General features: G+C 38.1%; 1 protein-coding gene across 1 annotated transcript in view; it reads left to right on the forward strand.

The window, feature by feature from the left end:
- Positions 1-22,546, forward strand: part of LOC140140373 (probable ATP-dependent RNA helicase DDX60) — a 65,056-nt gene that overhangs the window by 25,404 nt on the left and 17,106 nt on the right. The window contains exons 17-29 of the mRNA XM_072162134.1: positions 2,980-3,180; positions 6,286-6,536; positions 7,187-7,354; positions 8,310-8,459; positions 8,860-8,982; positions 13,836-13,931; positions 14,961-15,076; positions 15,775-15,902; positions 16,364-16,515; positions 17,997-18,101; positions 19,097-19,225; positions 19,747-19,934; positions 21,706-21,876. Of these exons, the coding sequence (XP_072018235.1) occupies positions 2,980-3,180; positions 6,286-6,536; positions 7,187-7,354; positions 8,310-8,459; positions 8,860-8,982; positions 13,836-13,931; positions 14,961-15,076; positions 15,775-15,902; positions 16,364-16,515; positions 17,997-18,101; positions 19,097-19,225; positions 19,747-19,934; positions 21,706-21,876 (1,978 nt within the window). The remainder of the gene's footprint in view (positions 1-2,979; positions 3,181-6,285; positions 6,537-7,186; positions 7,355-8,309; positions 8,460-8,859; positions 8,983-13,835; positions 13,932-14,960; positions 15,077-15,774; positions 15,903-16,363; positions 16,516-17,996; positions 18,102-19,096; positions 19,226-19,746; positions 19,935-21,705; positions 21,877-22,546) is intronic.

The raw sequence follows: 22,546 nt of genomic DNA on the forward strand, positions 1-22,546 counted from the left end.
CACTCACCCTTACGAAAATGGCACGCAGTTTTTGAACGCATGCAGCATGCAAGCAGCACGTGTGCCGCACCGCATGCAGCACGCGTGCAGTTGGTAGCGTCGCGGATGCGTATATTTGGAACGAGGCACGCATGCAGGGAAGCGTGCAGATGCTTGCTGCATGCGTGCAGGTCATGGCGTGTGCAGTTTGCATGCAAATGCATTTGCGTGCACTGCATGCGTGCAGCACGTACTGGCCATATATATGCGAGACAAAATCATGAAAAAAAAAAATCAAAATAATGGTTAACAGTGTATACTGTCCTTACAATTAGTCTTACATAACCTGGGTATCCATTTCACAATGAACCAAAATTGCCTAGCTTAATTTTATACAAGTCACTTATCTAACTTAACCTACCTGATTTTGAACCTGGGACCTTCTGCATGCCCATGGGAGTCTGATGCTTTACCATTTGAGCTATTGAGGTATACACATTTGATTAAGTGTTTTAAGTTAATATAAGCAATATTTTGATGACTAAAACGACCAAAGTGCATCATTTTATGAATATTGATCAAATTTACTGTGAATATTGATAACATTCACTATAAAAATGTTGAATTTTGCTTTGATTTTTTGCAGTGCCAATTAACTGTTGATTCATGAATGGCATACCAACATTGGCCCAATATTGCAATGCCAACTATCGAAAAAGAAATGGCATTCCAACATTGGGCCAATGATGCAATGCCTACTATTGAAACAGGAATGGAATTCCAACATTGGCCCAATGTTGCAATATCAACTTTCGAAATAGGAATGAAATTCCAACATCGGCCTAATGTTGCAATGCCAACTATCGAAACAGGAATGGCATTCCAACATTGGCCCAGTGTTTCAATGCCAACTATCAAAACAGGAATGGCATTCCAACATTGGCCCAAAGTTGAAATGCCAACTATCGAAACAAGAATTTGCTTGCCCTCCCTCTAGACCTGCCAAAAATGCTTGCCCCCTCCCCTGTTGGCCTGCCAAACATTGCTTGCCCCCCCCCTGGTCTGCCACAAAATCTTGGTCTGAAGGTTAAATACTTCGAATATTTTGGTCTGGTCGAAGGCTAACTTATTTATTCATTGTAAACATTTAAATATTTTCACTTCTAGATCATTGCCAAATTGTGACTTGATGTCAGTTGTGTAAAGGTGAATTAGTCATTGAAAATCCTACATGCATGCAGCATTTTACCTTTACTGCTTCTGGAAACCCTGTATGCGTGCAGCATTCTAACTTTGTGATCTGGAAATCCTGCATGCATGCAGCAATTTGCGTGCTGCATGCAAGATGCGTGCAATTTGCATGCAGTCCTACAGTCCGCACACAAGTGTAGTCTGCACGTAATTTGCGTACAGATTGGTAGTCTGCACGCAGGTTCTGCAAGCAAATTGTGTGCGCGGTGGATATTTGTGTGCGGTGCCTGCATGCACACAGCTGGTTCGCACGCATGAACACGCTACCAACAGGCCTTGCTTGCATGCTGCACACATCTGCACGTGTGCTGCACACTGCCGCACGCGTGCTGCATGCTTCCGCACACATTTTTCATTGCTTGCATTTTCGTAAGGGTGCATCAACTACTCAAGTGGTCATTAAATAAGGATGTCTGGGGTCATGTCTGCGGTCAATATAAAGTTTCAAAGGGTTGTTAATTCAAGCATGGTCGTAAAATAGATTCGATCGATATTTGGTCAACGCATGGCATCGGAGCGGTTTGTACAATTGAGCAGAGCCTGACAGGGTTTGCTACAGGCTTTTATGGGTTTGGGCTTTGTTAAAAGCCAGGTACCTCTTCGATACAATGCGTTATCGAAGACAGCAAAGCATGGCTGAGCTCAGTAGACCTTAAAAGCTGTACTCCCTTAAATACCATTCTAGTATCTGTCATTTTAATTTGTAGTACTAACTGAATGACAACGATGATATTTGAGACTGTTTGTAATTTATGGGATGATTGAAAATTACATATTCCTTTCAAATTCCAGTCTACAAATAATGCTATCAATAATCTTATTTTAACAAACAATAACAACTAACAGTTTAAATAGTTTTTTATATTTTAAAAACATTTATTGTTAAAACATGTTGAAACATTAAAACATGATTAATTAACATGTTTGGTGCATATATAGCAGTGTGTTTTTTTTCATATAAAATGTTTTAAAACCATTTTCATGATCTTTATTTAACCTGACATTTAAATGTTATTGAAATGTTTTGACCAAATCTAAAACACATTTATACCATATATGTTCATAATGTTCATAAAACATTATTGTGTTTGCTGGAGTATCTTTTACTACAAGATTCTTATGGCGGCCACCTGCACAGGTACACCGTCGCCAAGGTACCTGACTGGTGCACACAGTTCCTACAGAGTACCAGTCCTGCTACTGCACAGGACCCCACCAGCAGTGGTACTGCACTGGTACTACACCAGTGCATGGTGATGGTGTACCTGTGCAGGCAGCTCCAATAGGAATCTTGTAGTGTATACAGGCAGGGGTTTGTAACAGAAATAGTCCTGGGCATTATACTGCTATGGTACAGACCTGAAACCTGTCCTCTTTTTAGCTGATTTCCTCTTTTTTTATTCCTGAAATTTAAGCATTATTTGTTATTTTCAGCCCAATTTGAGCTTTTTTAGCATGATTTTGCACTATTTTCCTCTTTTTTAGAGCATTTTTCACAAATGATCAGTTTCAGGGCTATATGGTAAATCTGCCATTTTGAATTATCATGGATGCATGAAAAAGAAAATAGTATAACCTCAACATTTATGAGCAAAAGTCTGAAATCAAAATAATGATCATATGCATCATTACAAAGGTATGCCCCTTTTTAGAGCTAAGCCTGTGTCAACCACCCAAACACACACATTAATCAAGTTTGTCAAAAAAATTCTCCCATTTTGATCCCTTTACTTATATATTTTCACTCAGAAAAAGCAGATGCAGATGCTGAAGCAAGTTGGGCAGCCACACTATCTGGTATCAAAGCAGACTTGTCAAAGAACATCAAAAGTAGGTTCAAAGTTGCCTTGAAGAAGTTTGATGACTATATAGATCACTGCAATTCGGATAAATGGAGAGTACAGGCAATGCTGGGGAAGATGGAATGCTATTGGCTTGCTTGGAAAGAAGGTGAGAGCCTAGACGTCTCCTTTAATAGGCCACTTGGGCCACTCTAGCATAATTTTACATAAACTCCAAACTTTTCAGTGATTGTACTCCCTAACCAGTGTTACCAGCTTAACTTCTCACATCAGGTTCCCATTTTGGTAATTATTTGAATGAACACAAACAGTTGTCACAAATGATTTAACAGCTCAAAGTCACTGTAAAAGTAACAACATGTGCAATGTTGGGGACAAAGTTCTGGGCAAAGTGCCTGCTCAAAATTGAATGTACTTCAAATTTTTCAGGATTTTGCAGTCGCTTAACATGTTGTGAAAATCTGAAAATCAGAATTGTCCATTAGGGAGCCCTCATTAGATACCTAACTGCATACTTCATTTATACTGATAGAAACCTTATCATAATTTCATGTTCAACTGAATACGTTCATCATAATAACATTATTTCTTATTCTCAAAAATTGACTATATGGCATAGTCTAGTGTGAGCCTGGTTTTAGATCTCACACCACCAAATAAATCTCCATAGAGATATATACTAAATTTGCCTCAAGAAAGCACTTTTTCTCTGCAGTATCGACTCAATTCTTAGCGACAGCTATGATGGTTGAAATTAGCCCTAGCCTGATCCCTCTGACTAGGAAAAAATATAGGTTGACCGTCATTATTTTTTACGACTGGCCCTCAAAATCTATGATGTCTGGGAATTACCTTATTTACCTGCAAAATCATGCCAGTGTTTCTGTATAGAAAAGGCTGCTTAAAATCACTAATAATTACTCCATCTCTCCCATCTGTGGTACACTTGCAGGATTTAATATTACTAATTATGGCCAATCCAAATATAGCCAAAGTTATGCAAATTTCTGCTCATTTTAATGCTTACTTTAGGCCATCTATAGGTTTTTCTGAGAAACGCATTTAGGGTGCACATACAACCGTATAGTACTATGGTGGTGTGAAATCTTTAGGGAAGAATGTGGTGCAGTAGTTAGTGTCAATACCTCTCCTCTGATGAGGGAAACTTTCTTGTTTGTTTGTTCATTTGTTTGTTTAACCAGTTGGTCCAGGTGGGCACAGGCTTGGGTCCAGAATGGCAGGGGTGGCGCCAGGGTATTTAGATAGGGGGGGCAAAACAATTGAGGAAATTTTTATGCAGCGCAGCAGTGCTGCCCGCCGCGCTTGCGCGACGCAGGGGGGTGTCTGAGGGGGGATGTGCCCCCCTCAGAATTTAGAAAATTTTCAAAATGAAAGCACGAATGAAGCTATTTGATGCACCATTTTCACCCTTTTTAGGGTTATTTATTTATTTTCCAACCACATATTTTTATGGATTTCATTCACGGGCCCGACTTTCAGCCCGCTGGTTTTAGGCATGGACCTACTCAATTAGTAAATCCAGCACCTTTTGCTAACAAAATAAGTTCATGGTACAAATGTGCACGAAGTGAAATATGGTGGAAATGTTATATTAAGTAGCGCTAAAATGGCCATATATGAAGTTACTTGTGACCAACATACAGGCGTCAACATTGGGGGGTGATTGTATGCACCATCTACCCTATCAAAATATGGGATTTATACCCCACACCCCGGGTCAGATCTAGGCCTACACCTCTGGTCGCAACGCGGTGTATGTTAAGTCTGTTGCATTGTATAATATGCCGGGTTTTTTTCTATAAATTGGCAAATGATATGAATGGGGGATGTCTGGAGGTTGGAAATATTTGAAATTGAAAGCCGAAATGAACAGCATAGGCGGGAGGTAGTCGCCGGGGTAGTCGCCCTCTATGATCACTAAATCCCGAAACGGTCTATCATTGCACTTTTCGAGCGTAGCGAGCGAAAAAAACAGTTTTTTTATGCTTTTTCAGTCAGAATAGGACAAAATTTGCCCATTCGCGAGTGTAGCGAGCGAAAGTAGTTGAGAAGGCAAGAGGCCATGTGACTTTTATGGGGAAATTGTGCCGAAAATAGGACGAAAATAATTTTATAAAAACCCAACAACTTTAAAACCGCGTAGGTCAGCATTCCACAAGGGGCAAGATGTCCGAAGGGGGAGTTTCCTCCTTGGCCAGGGAGGGGAATGGCTCCTTTTCTTCTTCTCCTCCTCTCTTTTCTCCCTCCTTTTCTCTCTCCTTCTTCTCTTTCTCTTTTTCCTTCCTTTTACCTCTTTTTTGAAAATTGCCCCCCTTGCCCCCCCTGTGGCGCCGCCCCTGCAGAATGGGACCAAACTCAAGAAAATTGCTCAAGCACAATCTGGTCTTTGGGGCCAAAGGAGGCAAATTTGAAATTGAGATAAAAGCAAAAAAATATGAAGTAAAAAACAATAAACTACATAAGAAAATACACACCACAAAACCTTAGAACTTTATAATCCATGATGCAGTCATGTCTACAGTAGAATTCACCACAAGCTTTGCAGGACTTAAACCCCATTAAAAGCTATTAAACCAAGATAACACTCATTGAAAACAGCTCAACTATGTTAAATCAGATATTCTCTGGTTAAATCCACTCTACACATGTTTCTGTTTTAACTTTGAAATATTGCAATGAGCTGGTATTATAGTTTCAGTTGGGTGAACGATTATAAAGCAAACTCAAGGTAACAATACTGTGTAGGCCTTTGTTTACGAAATGAGACAATAGTCTGCTTATTGTTAACCAGCATTCTTGAAAATGAGAAACATAATGGTTGTAGACTTAACACGGTTTGGAAATAATTTCTTCATATTTTTTGGTGTTATCTGTCATTTACATATCCTTCCTAAAACACCAAATATTTCCAAACACCTAAATTAGCTAAAAATTTAGGACATGTTACAAAACTATATTTTCTAGAATTTCAGAGAGTACTTTAAATATTGGCCTGTTGTTTTTCACACAGTGACGTTAACTAGGCAATGCCCATATAATATAACATACACTGTTTGTAGAGGTCACGCATCAATGGTGAGAGTACTGTGTATTATATAGGAAAATGGACAGTAACTGCAGTATGCAAGAATACTAGACCTTTGGCATTAATTAAAGTAACTCAATTTTCGAAAACGCTCAAAGAATTATAGTAGTAAGTTTGATCTGGCTTATTGTAAACCATCTTTTCTAGTGAATTCCGTTAGGAAGGGCAACAAGATCGAGCCTAGTCTATTCAGCGATGTGACAGATGAACATCCTATGTACTATGCAATCATGCTCTTTGTATGCTGCCAAGAAATCCTGGATCACAAGGCCACTATACTCACCAAGAAACAGTTGAAGATGATTGCAGCTTACCTGAGAGGACTCGGGTTCAATTCTTTGGCCGATGTAGCTGAACATACTGAAGATAAAGAGGATCGCAAGCCTGTATCTCAAAAGGTAATAATGTGACATATTGACAAAGTCTACTTAGGACGTGTAGGAGTAGGCCATTTCATGAGAATTTTTAGAAAAAACACTGATCAGTCAAGTTAGTGCAGTTAATAGTGCAATTATCAGACTTCAGTGTGAGAAGTCCTGAGTTCATGCTGCTGTGTGGTTGGAAAATGATCTCGTGAAAATAGTAGCGCTAACTTGACATTCCCCTGGGCAAGGAACTATTGTTGCTAATTGTCTCAATTTATACAATTAGCTGCACTTGTGACTAATTACAGTCCGACCTCTTTTATCGGTCCATGCTGGGACTAAACATCAGTCAGAAGAGTAAAAATAATCCAGATAAGTGAATTATACCTAAGTTTGTATTGAACATGTTGAATGTTGAAAGTGTGGAAATTAAGACAACAATTACTTCATTATGTGCTGATAACACTGAAAACAGGTATAGCAAAGAAATGTCCTTCCAATGCTGCAGAACAAGAAGAGAAGGTTTCATAGTCTCCTAGCCTATCCACATTATAACCATCGCAACCAGGTTCAGTTCCCATAATTGTAATTTACTCAGTCATGCAAGCTTAATCATGTTAATGCACAGACAAGGATCAACTGGATGAAATAATTTCATGAAATTTTTTGTTCTTTTCCCCCAGGGTTCTCTGAAACCACTTTTTAGTTTCAAGCTTCCAGTGCCAGATGAATGCAGTATTGATATGACGAGTACCAGATTTCAGCTTCAATTTGTTGGCCAGTGGTTAAAAAGAGATGAACGCACAGATAAAGATCCGAGGGTAGAAGACTTTATACCTGACACATGGCAGGTAGGTCCTCAAAATATGTATTTTTTCATTGTATATGAATAATTCAATATGAATAATACAAGTGGCACACTAGTCACTATTTGTTTCAATTCACCTGCATGATACAATGACATGTGTCCTCGATGCACTACTAAAAAATCTAGCAGCTCACGTACCCAAAACTGGTGGAAATATCAATAACTTTCAGCAAAATTACAAATTTTTCTGTACCTATCAACTTCTAAAAGAGCAGAAAGCATATCTTGTGGTGTGGACCATGCATGAATAAAACACATACAAAAAAGTCTTATGTAATGTCGTTTTGGTCCAGTATTTGTGACAGAAATATTTTTACATAGGGCCTAATGTCATTTTGGTCCAGTATTCATGACAGAAAATTTTACTTAAAGGCCTATTCAGTGATTTGCCCATTCGGATGATATTCGAGAAACATGGTAAAAATCAGCAAAATTCAGATTTTGACACTTTTGTTAAGTGTTATAGATGTGCTAACATCGCCTGCTAGTGGTTAAGCCGAAATTTTTCTTGCATGACATACAATTTTTAAAAAAAAGTGCAGTGATTTATAGTGTGCTACACACAGGCACAGGCCTAGACATTAATCCACAAGCCTCAGCACACTTTACAGGTTATAAACACAAATGAGCCAGAAAAATATTTAATATTTTATGTACTATGCAAATAACCTGCACTTGTGCGTCTTTAGTTATGCTACAGTACATAGCCTTACAAATTTTGTGTGTTGAAGGTCACACTCTACATACATCAGTGAAAATCAAAAGAGGAGATGGTGGGCTCCGTGTCAAAAAATGACACAGAATTTCTGGCGCACATGTGTATAATAATAATAAGTAATGAATGTGAAAGGTAGCTTACCGTATGAAGAATCCTATGTATCCTATTATTGTATGGAGAAAGTGCTAATTCTAATATTTGTCATTTTGTTTGTATGCAGAGAGAACTTCTTGATATTGTAGACAAGAATGCGTCTGCTCTAATAGTAGCACCAACATCGTCCGGGAAAACCTATGCATCCTATTACTGTATGGAGAAAGTATTGAGACGGAGTGATGAAGGAGTAGTGGTCTATGTCTCACCAACTAAGGTACTGTAACCATAGTAACCATCTCATTCTACACATTAATACCCTGGAACCGGTACTGAAATTCTGCGTATGTGGCGATCGAGTTGCACCGACCACTAATAACTATGACGCGGCAACAAGGTTATACATGCACAGAGGGAAATAGTAGTACTATTTCCCGGGGAAATATCAATTCCAAGAGTTCCCCATTCCCTCATCAATCGGCTTTTTGACTGCTTTGCAAAATAGTGAAAGTTATTTTTGGTCACATGATACTGTTTATCCAATTAATGAACAAGAAATATAAAATAAAACCTATTTCCCAGAAAATAATACTTGTGATTTGTAAATTGACCAATAGATTGGCATAATTAATTCATGAATATTTTGAAAAAATTGAATTTTTATTTTATTCCTATAGGCGCTGATGAATCAAGTTGCAGCCACAGTGTATGCACGGTTCAACAAACCACAGCTGCCTTCAGGAAAGGTAGTATGTGGTATGTTTTCAAGAGACTTCAGACGTAATGCACTCACATGTCAGGTAAATAGTAACCAAGTCAATTTGTATCAATCTTTTAAATATTCCCTTCCCTACACATCCAAGATGGCCTTCATGACATGAATGGCCATCTTGGATGTGCACCGGGGATGTGCAATAGAGGTGAATTAATTGGGTGGTCTTAACCTAGACTGCTGCCCTCATTCATCAACATTCTGGATATTTTGAAAACTTACCCATAGCAAGTTGAGCATGATCAGAAAAATTAATCTTTTTGTTAATAATAACCCTCGAATGCATTAAAATGCAATTGAGTATATGAATACAAAAGCCACCCAAGTCCATACTTTGGCCAAATTGAGTTAAGCATGGGAAAGTGTTGCTATACATAGGTCTGTCATCTATACTATTAAAGAGGAACTTGCCGATAATCGATACTTTGAAGAGGAACTGATCGATTCATCGGTATCATGTCAGAGATTATAGATGACAAATAAATTAATAAATAGATAAATAAATAAGTTCTAACATTTCCAGATGAATGGTAATTGCATAGATAAATAGATAAATTAATAAATACAAATAATTATTTGGATTTATTTGGTGGATCAACCAATGGTGGCCCGTCATTTCGTTGCCATGCTATAGGCCCACGCACAGTAATACGCACACACGCACAGCAACCCAGCGAGCGAGGACGCGTCAACCTCAAAAGACACAAAAATGGCAGTGACGGTAACGAAAAAAATGCGACAGAGTAAATGCTATTACCGTTAGAAGATTTGAAGCAGTTATGTCATCATATTGAGGGGGGTCACCGACCATGGGGTGGGGGGGGGGCTTGATGGCCGCAGTTTTGCGGTCTTCGTGCGAATTTGCGGCAATTTTCCTGTGGAATTTTCTAAATTTTCAGACCGATCGGAGGCACTTGCCTGTCCATATCACGCTACACGCAACTGATTTAAAGGTAGGCCTATGTAAATTTGTAATTTGAAAATAAATGTTGAGTTTTGATGGCGTTTGACTATAACTTGAGTAGGCCTAGAGTGGAAGAAAGACAGAGTAGGAGAAAGGGAAAGAAAAACCTAACGTAAGAGATATAGAAAAAAAGAAAAAGACACAGAGAGGGAAAATGAGAAAAAAGTAAAAAAAAATGATGTGAGCAAAAGTAAATTGAGATAGAAGGACTGAGAACGAAGGAAAATAAGAAAGAAAGAAATGAAAGAAAAGAAAGGTTTAATGACAAGGAGCCTGGCGAGAAATAAATAAATAAATGGTGGGAAAGGGTAGGAATGAAAGAAAGTGAGGACGGAAGGATGTGTCGAAAAGAGATCAAAGAAAACAAAGCACGAACGAACGAAAGAAAGAAAGGGGAAGTGACAATTGGAAAGAAAGAACTTAAAAAAAGGTATGGCCTACCAAAAATACGCAAAATGGATTTGTGTTTTGGTCAAATTCTAATAGGCAAACACGCGTTATTGGGCTGGTAAAAGCGCTATACCACTTGCCATAATTACCATTTCCCCCACCCCACCACCTGAAGTTATACGCCTATGTAACTCAACCTTCGTGAAACCCAATGTTGCCATTATAGTATAGGCCTACATGATGAAACAGAAACAAATTAAAAAGAACGAACGAAAGAAAGAAACGGTCACATACATGCGTGCAAAAAACAAATTAGCACAAAGACCGCATAAAAATGGGCACTTTTAGTATGGCCAAATATGAGGTTAATCAGAAACCCACATGTACATATGTATACAGGAAAGAAAGAAAGACAGACAGACAGAAAAACAGACAGACAGACAGAAAGAAAGAAAGAAATACAACGAAAGAAAGACAGACAGAAAGAAAGAAAGAAAGAAAGAAAGACAAAGAAAGAAAGACAGACAGAAAGAAAGAAAGAAAGAAAGATAAAGAAAGAAAGACAGAAAGGCAGACAGACAGAAAGAAAGAAAGACAGACAGAAAGAAAGAAAGACAACGACAGAAAGACAGACAGAAAGAAAGACAGAAAGAAAGAAAGACCAAACAGACAGAAAAAAAGAAAGACAGAAAGAAAAAAAGAAAGAATGAAAGAAAGCAAGAAAGAGAAAGGGTGAGAGAAAGCGAAAAGAAAGAATGGGAAAGACAAAAAAAGACAGACAGACAGAAAGAAAGAGCTAGAGAGAGAGAGAAAGAAAGAAAGGGAACAAGCAAGAAAATAAAAAGGAGAGAAATGGAGCGAAATAACGGGAAGTAGTGGTGTGCGCAAAAGGCATGAGGGGCACATCCCTCCCCCGCACTTTTGTTGGTCATTCGGGGGATTCGTGGGAAAAAATTTGCCCCTTCACACTAATAATAGAAACTCCATGCGGAGAACTGAACAACCTCCCCCCTTTCAATGTGCTGATGCGCCACTACGGGAAGGCAAGAAATGGAAAAGAGAGAGAGAGAAACTGAAATAAAAAAGGAAAGACAAAGAAAAAATAAGTCAAAAGGGTGTTTGGTACACAAATTACGCAAAAGATTATGCTAAAGGAAATCGTTTGCAAAATGGAGGCAACAAATTGTACCACATCACTGACCGAGTATAGGCCTAGGCCCTAATAATTGAGCTGTTAAATCGATACCAATTGTCATGATTACCATTTTCCATCGTTTATGCTAACCGCTCCCGTTTACTAACCGCTCCCGTTTACTCATCTAGCGGGGGCCCGCGCGAAGCGCGGGTACCCGCTAGTATGTATGAAAGAAGAACTCAAATTCATCCTCTGTGTCTATTGAGCATGTGAAAAATAGCATGTATGAAAGAATCAACCCAAGTCCATGATTTGAGTCTTGTAACACATTGATTGAAATCCAGTATGTATAAAAGTCCACTTGTAACATCTTCATTGCTGGAGAGTGACTTTTGGAAAAAAAATGGGTTTAATCAAGGAAAGTGTGTGGCAGAATGCTTATCAAGATTATACATAACTGTGTGCTTTATTTTGTATTATCTTACTAGTGGTAATCTCATTCCAACATTATTGTCTTTGTATATGATTAAAAAAACCACCCAAGTCCAGAATTTAAAATGAACCCCACGAAGTCCGGTCACGCGTCCTACTCGTCGTACCCACAGCAAATCATTCATAGAACTGTCAACAAAAAAGGACTGCCTTAAGAACTCCTTCATACCTAGAACACTCCTTTGTGGAATAGTTTGCCTGAGTCAATCGTCAGCATTGAAGAACCCAAGCAGTTCAAAGCACAAGTAACAAATCTCCAATAGCTCAACCATTAAGCGCACACCATTTTCCGGTTCGCCTTCCCCACTAGGGGTGTTGAACTGTACCAAGAAGAAGAAGTCCCTGAAATGCTAATCGTCACACCTAATACAGTTTAACCCACCCATTTGCACGTACAACTTACCATATTGACCAGGTAAATCTAACTGAAGGAATTACAATGATACACAGGTTTTTTTCTCAAAATCACTTTCCATGGACTTGGGTGGGTTTTGGATTCATGTATTCAATTACTTGACAAAATTTCAAAGTTGATTTTTGGCCCCACAACAATATGTTATGTGGGGCTTATGATGCGGATGGTTGGTTGACTGTCCATTTGTTTTGTTGGTCACCTGTTCAGGTGGAAGTAAAATCAGTAATCCACTCTGCAGCTTCAACACAATAACCGACCAACTTCAACTTGGTAGGGTGACAGGGTATAGTTTTTTAATATTTCGTGTGAAATTCCATTAATCCACTCAGCAGCCTACACACAATAACCAAAGTATATGTCAGATTTTTTGTATATTTATTAATAAAGGGTTCACAAAAAATAACTCCCCCCCCTAAAATTACAAGACATTTCTTTGCATAACCTGACATAGAATTCGTTGTTTTGAAAAATCTAAAAACCTGTGAATAAAGGAATCATTTTCCTACCCTCCCAAAGTTCTTTCATTAAAAAATCTTTTTGTTTTGGCCAAAAATAATCACATTTCCCAAAAATGTTGCTTTCAGAAAAAGTTGCACTTTTCCACATCCTATACATTTAATGTGCAAAAACATTCTCGATATCAATGTTTTGATTTATTTAATGGTGTTTTTGTTTTCTTTAATTTTTATGTATACGATTACCCAGTCACCCATGCAATCATCTTGCAGTATAAAACAATGACTAATTAACATGTACTGGATTTTTCTAGAAGATTTTATTGAGCCGGTGTTTCAAAAATGGTAAAATCAATTTAGGAGTTACAAAACATTTCTTTGCATAACTTAATATTCATTTTGTTGATTTGAAAAATTTAAAAACCTGTGAATAGAGGCATCGTTTTGCTACACTACCAAAGTTATCCCTTCTCAAAATCTTTTTTGTTTTGGTCACAAATAATCACATTTTTCCAAAATGATGCTTTAAAAAAGTTGCGCTTTTCAACATCCCATACATGTAATGTACAAAACTTTCTCGGTATCAATGTTACAATTGATTTAATTGGGTTTTTTTCCTTCACCTTTTTGTCTCTGAACTCTTAGTCACCCATGAAACCATCATGTAGTGCAAAATAATGATTTGTTGAAGCTAATTTTGACATAAATGAGGATGTTGAAAAGTGCAACTTTTTCTGAAAGCATCATTTTTAGAAAACGATTATTTTTAGCCAAAACAAAAAGATTTTCAGACGAAAGAACGTTGGGAGGGTAGAAAAACAATTCCTTTATTCACAGGTTTTTAAACTTTTCAAATCCACGAAATATATGTTAAGTTATGCGAAAAAATGTTTTGTAATTTTAGGGGGGAGTTATTTTTTGTGAACCCTTTATTAATGACCTTATTTGCAAATTCTTTGTATTTTGCAAACCTTTCTTGTGGGGCCACCTTAATTACGAACCGCATAATTCTAGTTTTATTATTTTGCAGGTCCTAGTGACAGTGCCACAGTGTTTAGAGATACTGCTGCTTTCTCCATGTCGTCAGGAATGGGCTAAGAAGATTGAGTATGTCATCTTTGATGAAGTAAGTTGAATATTACGTTGTGGTTCATGCTCATGCTCAGATACTTTAGTGACTTGATTATGGCAATGCTGTCTTGTATGGTGCAAACAAGACAAAATTTATATTCAGAGACTTCAACATAATATACAGAACTGGGCTGCAAAGTGTGTGTGTTTTGTGTTTGAAAGATCTTCACTGGCTGCTGAGTAGGTAATGAATTGCTTTCTAGATCTTGCTCGATGCATAGGTTTTCCCGTACTACCTCTCCTCCTAAAAGGCCAACTCGCACATGCCTTCTCTCAGCCTCATATCATAAAAAAAAAAAAAGCGCAGTGATTTATATTGCGCTACGCACAGGCACAACGCCTAAACGTTGATCCACAAGCCTCAGCACACTTTACAGGTTGTCGCTGACCACTACGGCCCCACATCATTCCATAAACCATTAAACAACAATTCAGTGACTTCGCTGCTTCAAGAGTGCACACCCTAGACATTCCACAAATATCCTTCGCAACCAGGATCAGCTCCCCGAGTTTCGTACGGGTTACAACAAGACAAATTAGCAGTGAGTTCCTTGTCCAGGGGAATTTCAAGCTAACTCCAATTTTTCCATGAGAGCGTACTAGACACCACCAGGGTTCGAACCGCAACCTCTCGCACCATAGTCGAACGCCTTATCGATTGAGCTAACTTGACTGCTTATAATGACACTTTTTCAAATTATATGCTCCTCAATCTAGAATACATTTCCAATATCAATTTAGTCATCTCAATCCGTTATAGGTACTTCACTTTGTATTATGTACTTTACAAAGGAGAAAGGAGGGGCATGATGATGTCATTTGCTTTCTTAACTTAGGTGTTTCCCTGTTTTGCTGCAGTCAGCACAAATTTGACTGAAAATACCACAATTTGGGGAGGAGGGTCCAAATTTTGGCCAATTTTCTGATAACTCCAGAAATCTACCCCCTCCCAAGGAGAAAGTCACATTTCTTTCTTTCAGGTTTTGGAAGTTTTGTCAACAATGTGATATTTTCATTGCTATAGGTTCACTGTCTTGGTGGTGAGATTGGAGCTGAAGTATGGGAGCATTTACTAGTAGCCATCAACTGTCCATTCTTGGCTTTGTCTGCTACAATACGCAACCCAGAGCATATCAGAGGGTAAGAATGGCAGTGTGATTATATTATTGTATTTAGACTTGGAGGATGCGGGCTTAAGCATGCACAAGTTTTGTTTTGCCTTCTTATACCTTGTTTTACCTTGAGTTTGGTTGCAGTAGCAAATCAGGCATGTTAATTTTTGTTTGCCAACTAGGAGCATTTTTCCAAGTGACATGGGGCTATCAGGATACAATCAAGATACAATATTGATCCCTAAAATGCAAATTCTCCAGTGTTCCCATTCATTGCAGCGATAGCCATGGAATAGTCATGGAATTTAAATATTAGTCACTAATATTTCAAACAAGTCAAAAGTTATATAAAAGTCCCCAGTGTTCCCATTGGGCTATTCCAGTTGAAATCCATTCTGTCAGTCAGCATGACGTTACTCGCAAGAGATTGCTTCGTCCCATTAGTTATTTTTGCAGAGATTGGGCAGTTCCATCTTGTGTCCTCAGACATGACCTTATGGGGTTACCTGAATGGGTGACTTCATTTTACATCAATGTACACCTCTGTGTAGGAGATTGCAGTTATGTCTACCATAGGGGGTGTAGGGAATTCAACTTGAATAGCCCAATTGAGATCATTTGCCATTGACAATCCCAATGCTAGGATGGACAAACATATGTTGTGACATGTCTTTATACTGGCATCGCTTAAATATCATGTTTACCATTGTTATTTTGTCTCAACAGTTGGCTTCAAGCCAGTCAGGACTTCAAGCGACAGCAAGCTCAGCAAGTGGCTAGTGGGGGTGCCAAAAAGAAAACCAAGAAGCAACCAACTGATAGGACTGAAATGAATGCCTACAAGGTTGGCTTAGGTAGGTATATTGCATGGTACAGATCTCGGTGGGGGCAATTGTGATGGTTTATACATGCATGCCCAATTTTTTTAACAACATTCTCTAAACGGGTTTCACCCCGGGATTTCACCTTACACATGAAGTAGAAGATCTGAAGTTGAGAGTAACACCATATGTTAGATTTTGCAATGACATATTCTTATTCCGCGTTTGCATGGATTATAAACATTGTAATTTGTATATTAAAAAGCTAAGGGCATTGGACATTTCAGTAATGTAGTGCCATTATATAAAATCTGATCTTAATACATGTAAAGTCTGATCAGATATTTCATAAATGTCTGATAACATTGGTTTTTGCACATTACAGTGCTCAATATCCAGTAGTACACAACTGACTGAAAAAAGTACTCACTTGTTTTCTGCTCAAAGCAGTCAATATATGCACTTAAATTCTAACTGTGTTTATCTCTTGATAGTTGTGTGGAAAGAGCGTCATTCTGATCTGGAAAAGTTTGTATACCTGCCAAACCCTAAACCAGAAGATGTGATCTTACCAAATAATCCAATTCTCTCAGATACCAGTGAGTTTGTGCCTCTCCATCCAGTAGCTTGTCTGGACATTAACAAGGTGAGCATTTAGAAAAATTGTAGACATTTGACAACTTCAAACTGCTAGGTATTAACGAATGGGGTACTCAAATTCTCTGAGAAGTTACAAGTTGATCCATTACTATACCAAGTTTCCAAGAAAATGTTACCACTAGTATACATTTACGGATTCTTCATTCCTACTTTTAACACAAGTTTACTAAGTTTTGACAAATTTCAAATATTTCTGTTCCTACATATAATTTGTCATTTCTTGCCTTTACCATTGGGCTATTGGGCTACACAGGGGGATTGCCCCCCCTGCGTAGCCCAATAATAGCCCAATGGTTTGGGCCCCGCCCTAGCGCAAGGAAAAAAAGAGGAAAAAGGGAGAGAGAGAGGAAAAAGGGAGTGGGAGGGGAAAATGGTACTACATAGTGCACTTACGTCCACGGCGAATTCACCATGACCTTTCCAGCCATAAACCCGCTTATTGAAGATTAAACCGATATATGCAGTACTAAACCATTATATAGTAATCTATTGTCCAATGCAAATTTATTACCACCTGATAATATTGATCCAATGAGCGACCGAATTGTCCGCTATGGACGACTAGTCCAATCGATAATGACTCTATTGACATGTACGCACAGAGCCCCACTGACCGAGTTTTGGGATATTTTTCACTGATTTGCAGCTGTTTGCTGTCATTTACTCATCAAGGCGGAGTACCGTTATTATAAGGACTATGCCAATTATTTAAAGATTGACATTTCGAGAATTAGCCATAATTGATTGACAGAAAGTACTAAATTTGTACCTATGACGGTTTTATGACGCCAATCTTCAAAAACGATCAAAAAATGACTGCCCGGTGAAGTAAAATGTGCATTGGAATAACACGGCGAGTTTGGATAGATGGTAGGATTTCTTTTTAATAAAATGTATGTTCCCCGTTATTAAAGCTTGTACCGGGTTGAAGATTCAGATATTTGGAAAAGAATAAGTAATTGAAACAGAGAGAAAGTACTAAAATCATAGATTTTATACTTTTTGATATATGATACTAACTAGTTCATACCCAATAGCTACGATACAGCGCTACTAGTAGGGTTCAATTGCCTATTTTGAGTGCCCCTGTGTTGTGTGCATACATGTAGTTAACAATAACTGCATGATAATATTATCAAAAATTTTTGCTTTTAGGGCCTAGGGCCTATAATCCTTTTTTTTTTTTTTTTTTTTTTTTTTTTTGCTCTTCACTTTTTCAAACCACTGGAAAAAAACCCTTTTCGGACTGTTGAGCCCCATACAGGCTTGCCCCCCGGAAAAAATCCCAGCTACGCCACTGAAATACTCCCTATGGAAGACATACCTTAATCCTCCATACAGTGAGTGCATGAATTTCAAGTGACTCCATTTGATATCTACAACCGCTGTATGGAGATTAAGATCATGTCTTCCATAGGGGGTGTATGGATTTCAACAGGAATAGCCCATTACCTACTTTATTTGCAGATGAAGTCTCAAGGTCTACCAGCAGACTTGACTCTATCACCCAGAGAGGCACTGGTACTCTTTAACACTATGCAAGATGTGTATCCAGACTGTCAGCATCTGAAAGTAAGTTTGTCTTCGGCATGTAGCATATGAGTTTACCAAGGAGATCGACTCAAAGAGTACTTGCCCTGTGTGTAATGCTATGGTAAATCCGCCATCTTGGTTTGTCATGCATAGTGCCTAAAATAGTGTACCTCTGACAATTTATCAGCGAAAACCTGATATCAAACGATAAGTTCTGTCTTCAAGCTTGGGTATTACTTTTGTTTACTGTGAATAAAATTTACAAATACTAAATGTGTACATCCATATCAAAACGATGCACGATGCACTAGGAATAAATACCAGACTCATCTCAAGTGGAGGTCACTTAAAAATCATCCCCAAGTCACATGGTTTAGGAATACAGAGAGCATTCTTTAACCATATGACTTGGTAATTATTGGAAGTGACCTCCAATTAAAATGAGCCTGGTATTTATTCCTAGCTATTATGTGAAATGAGACGTTTTGATATGGATGTACACAAATGGCAAAGTATTCAATGGCAAACCCTCATAAACATGGAACTTGTTCTAATCAAAAAACCTACCCAACAATTTAGAACAAGTTGAGTACAGCATTGTGTGCCATTCACATAATGCGATAAAATGTTGAGTGTCCTCACATTTACGCAAAAGACCATAAAATTATGCAGTATGTGTGTAGCAGTTTCATCTGTTGCACTTCATGGAACAATCGGCCCTCATTAACCCTGTGAGAACTACCTGTCGATTGGCCAAAATGAAGATTGTGTCCAATTTTGAGCCAATCAAGGAGGGCATTAATAAGATCATCTGCAAATGCAAATTTGACCACAAAAAGTTTAAAGCCTAGTCATAATTGGCAATTGAAATGAGCATTTCAAGTTATCAACCAATCAGAAATGCTGTTAGATGATCAGTAGTATCCAGGGGGTTAATGGGTGATGCTGGGACTGTTACTGTTTGCAAATAGTGTGTATCTCTTTAGTTTATATTTTCATTATACTTATATTTATGTTTCCCTGTAAACCATCAGGCACTTGACCCAGAGGTCTATTTCAAGAAAACACCAATTCTGCAGAAGCAAGATGCTCGTGACTATGAGAGAGCACTCAAGAAGGAACTGATGAGATGGATGCAGAAAGAACAAGATGGAGAGACGAAGGTGAGTATTATCAGAGGTAGAGAATTTGGGACATGTCAGTAACTGTACCAGTAGATATTAAATGTTATGTATGTATTCTACCTACACGATTATTGAAACGCTACTCAAGTGTACAACATTGTTTTCTGCTACATTCAGGCTTGAGACATTTTGAGCCTGTAGTGTTTTTTAATGTTGAGGTGTTTTATTATGAATTTGTACATATAAATGACATCAATTTTTGAATCCTTGAACAATTTTTACCCCCTTAGCTTTCACCATTAATGGATATACAGTATATTGCAACAGTGTATTCTTTATGTGTGGGGGTGTGCATGTGTATTCCATTTTTGTTTGGGTATTCTTTTTTTCTGATATTTTCTCGCACATGTAATGAAACTTGAATGATGTACTACACAATGTGAAGGTCTTGTGAATGGTATTAAAGTTAGCTGAAACAATTTGGTTTAACATGGTATCAAACTGTATGTGATATGAGACAGACAAATTATGATGATTCTGATTCTTGTTTCTCTATTCAGGTCAGTGCTGTAATCACCAAGCTCAAACTAGGACTGGATGAAAAGGAACAGGCATGGAAGAAGCAATGGGAGACACAAAAGAAGCAACCAAGAGGAGGCTTGTTTTCGAACCCTATGGCACTCCATAGTTTTGACAAACTGATACGGCAATTGCATGCGCAAAAGAAACTACCCGCCATTGTTTTCAGGTAATCCACAATTAACAGTCAAAAATTTAACCCATGTACGATTTCCATCGAATTAAGGATCTGAAGGGGCACAGCAACTTTTTTAGGGCAAGTTGATAATTGCCATGGATTTTCACTGAAAAGGCAAGGCAGCACGGCAATTTGTAATATTTCAAAAGGGCATTAAGGCAACTGTTGAAAATTTGAGATGGGCACCAAGGCAAATTTTCAAAAGCGAATAGATGCATTGCTGTCAGCTGAATTCGACACCAAAGTAAAATCGACTCTCAACTTTACACTAAAACTTAAATAATACAAAACAATCAAAAAATGTACTTAAATTTTGCCATCCCTAGTTCTGAGCTGCAAAACTGACTCGAAACAGCGATGAAACAGCTGTAATTTTGGTAATAATATGGATCAAATTCCCCGGGATAAAAACTATTTCGTGCAAAACATATTTAGAGATGGCTCACATGTACAAGATAAGACGATACCAGAAGGGTATCGCCATCGGTTTGCAATGGGAAGTCAATGTTTGCTAATCGAGAGATCAATTGATTTGCCCAGCGCTCAGATTTTGTTCACGACACGAGGTCGAGGAAGCTTAGTTACTAACATCGTTTCTGATTGCTCGATAGTTAGCTGAAGGTATTTCTCTGACCAATCGAGAAAATGAAGTCAGATTTCTAGCAACCAGATAATGTATAAAAGCCGATGTGATTGGCTGAATATGTAAGCTTACGTAGTGGTAATGAATATTAATTCACAACAAACTATTGTGTATACTGTGATTGATAGCTGGGTTACGATGCTCAAAGTAGCGATCATGTTCAAGATTTTCGATTTTAATTTTCCACAATTTTGCGGGGTTTTAACCAGTACTTGTTAATGATTTTATAATGAAGGGGCAGGGCTGCAGGCCGCGGCTAGGACACCCACGGCAACTTCATTTAAGGGCACGGCAAGTGACTGCCGTCGGTAAAGGACATATTTTGAGGGCATTGCGGCAATGGGGGTGGGCACCCACTGCAATATGCCGTCGGTGCCGTGGGTTAATTCGAGGGCTGTTTGTTATTCTTTACTCAAAACACTGAAATAATATTAATCATCGTAATAATTAAGTTCCAAATTTTCTGTAAAAATTCAAAAAGTGCAGAATTGTTCATTTTCATGACCATATTTTGAATCAGCATGACAAATGCATTTAAATGAGTACAAACAAACCCAGTATTGGTTCAGTGGTTCATAAGATAGCTCTTGATATTTTGAGAAAATATCTGAAAAACTTTTTACGTTGAAGCTTATGGCCAGCAAGCAAAGCATTAAAGCATTAATGTATGATTTGCATGAAGTAAAAATTCTTATAAATGTTTGTTTTCACTGATCACATTATCCCCTTTTAATTTTGAGCCAAACAATGAGGTATAACGAAGAAAATTTGCGATTTCATTCCAACGCCTACAATGCGTGTACTACACTCACCGCTCGTATTACATGTAACTGCACGGAGCGTCACGCTTGACGTGTGTACATACAAGCTGACATACACGGTACATGTTAGCAAGCACTCGATCGTTGAACTCTGAATAAAACCTGGGCCGACCCGGTTTTAATACAAAAAGTTAAATTTTACTGTTATTAAAGCACTTCAGGCTTAGTCTTTTACGTGGTATTTTAGTATACCACTGAACATTATAATTATGCAAAAAGTAGAAATCTGAGTAAAATGGAGGGCGTTGCTGTGAAGAAAATCACACATTATGGCTTTAATTCCATTATTTTGTTTCAGTCAAAACCGTGTATTCTGTCAAGCCTTGGCAGTACAAATTGCAAGAATACTGACAGATTGTGAAGATAAACAGAGAGACGAGTTCAAGAACTCAGAGGAAGGAAAAACTGCACAGAAAATGATGGCAAGATATGACAAGACAATGAAGAGGATCAAAGATGCAGAAACTGAGTATGTCTTGTCACTTAATTCTTAAGGCAGGTGGGAGGGGAGCATGACTTAGTGGTGTTTGCACTCAAATATTGAGACAAATAATGCTGACACACTAGAGGAATGGTATGGGTTCTATAAAGGAGATCCCAAGGCTTGATAATAACCCAGTTGGCACAGGTTAGGATTTCGACATTGAATCAACGTTGATACAACGTCGAAGTTTCAACCTAACCTGATTTCAACCTAGAGGTTAGTTGAAATCACGTTGAAATTTCAACGCTGATACAACGTTGAAATTTCAACCTGATTTCAACCAACTTTCAATGCAAAAATTAAGGAGGTTGAAGTCAGGTTGAAGTCCATTTGCAAATACAATGTGATTTCAACTTGATTTCGACGTCAAAATTTCAACATGATTTCAACGTCAGGTGTGCCCACTGCATGGGAAGGAATGTCATTTCTGCCTCAAGTGCACTTTTTTCTTGGGAGTGGGAAATGCCCAAAATTCTGATTTGATATATTGCTAGTCTTAACTCAGGAACTGTAAGACCTATGGAAATATAAATGTGCATGATTATTTGCTTCCTGGACTCATTTCCTATAAGAGCATATTCATAAGACAATTTTGAGCCCATTTTATTATTCCCCCTTCCAGGAACTTCATAAATGAATTGAGATGATAGGCTCT

Source organism: Amphiura filiformis, chromosome 19 (genome assembly GCF_039555335.1).
Source record: "Amphiura filiformis chromosome 19, Afil_fr2py, whole genome shotgun sequence".
Classification (NCBI taxonomy): Eukaryota; Metazoa; Echinodermata; class Ophiuroidea; order Amphilepidida; family Amphiuridae; genus Amphiura; species Amphiura filiformis.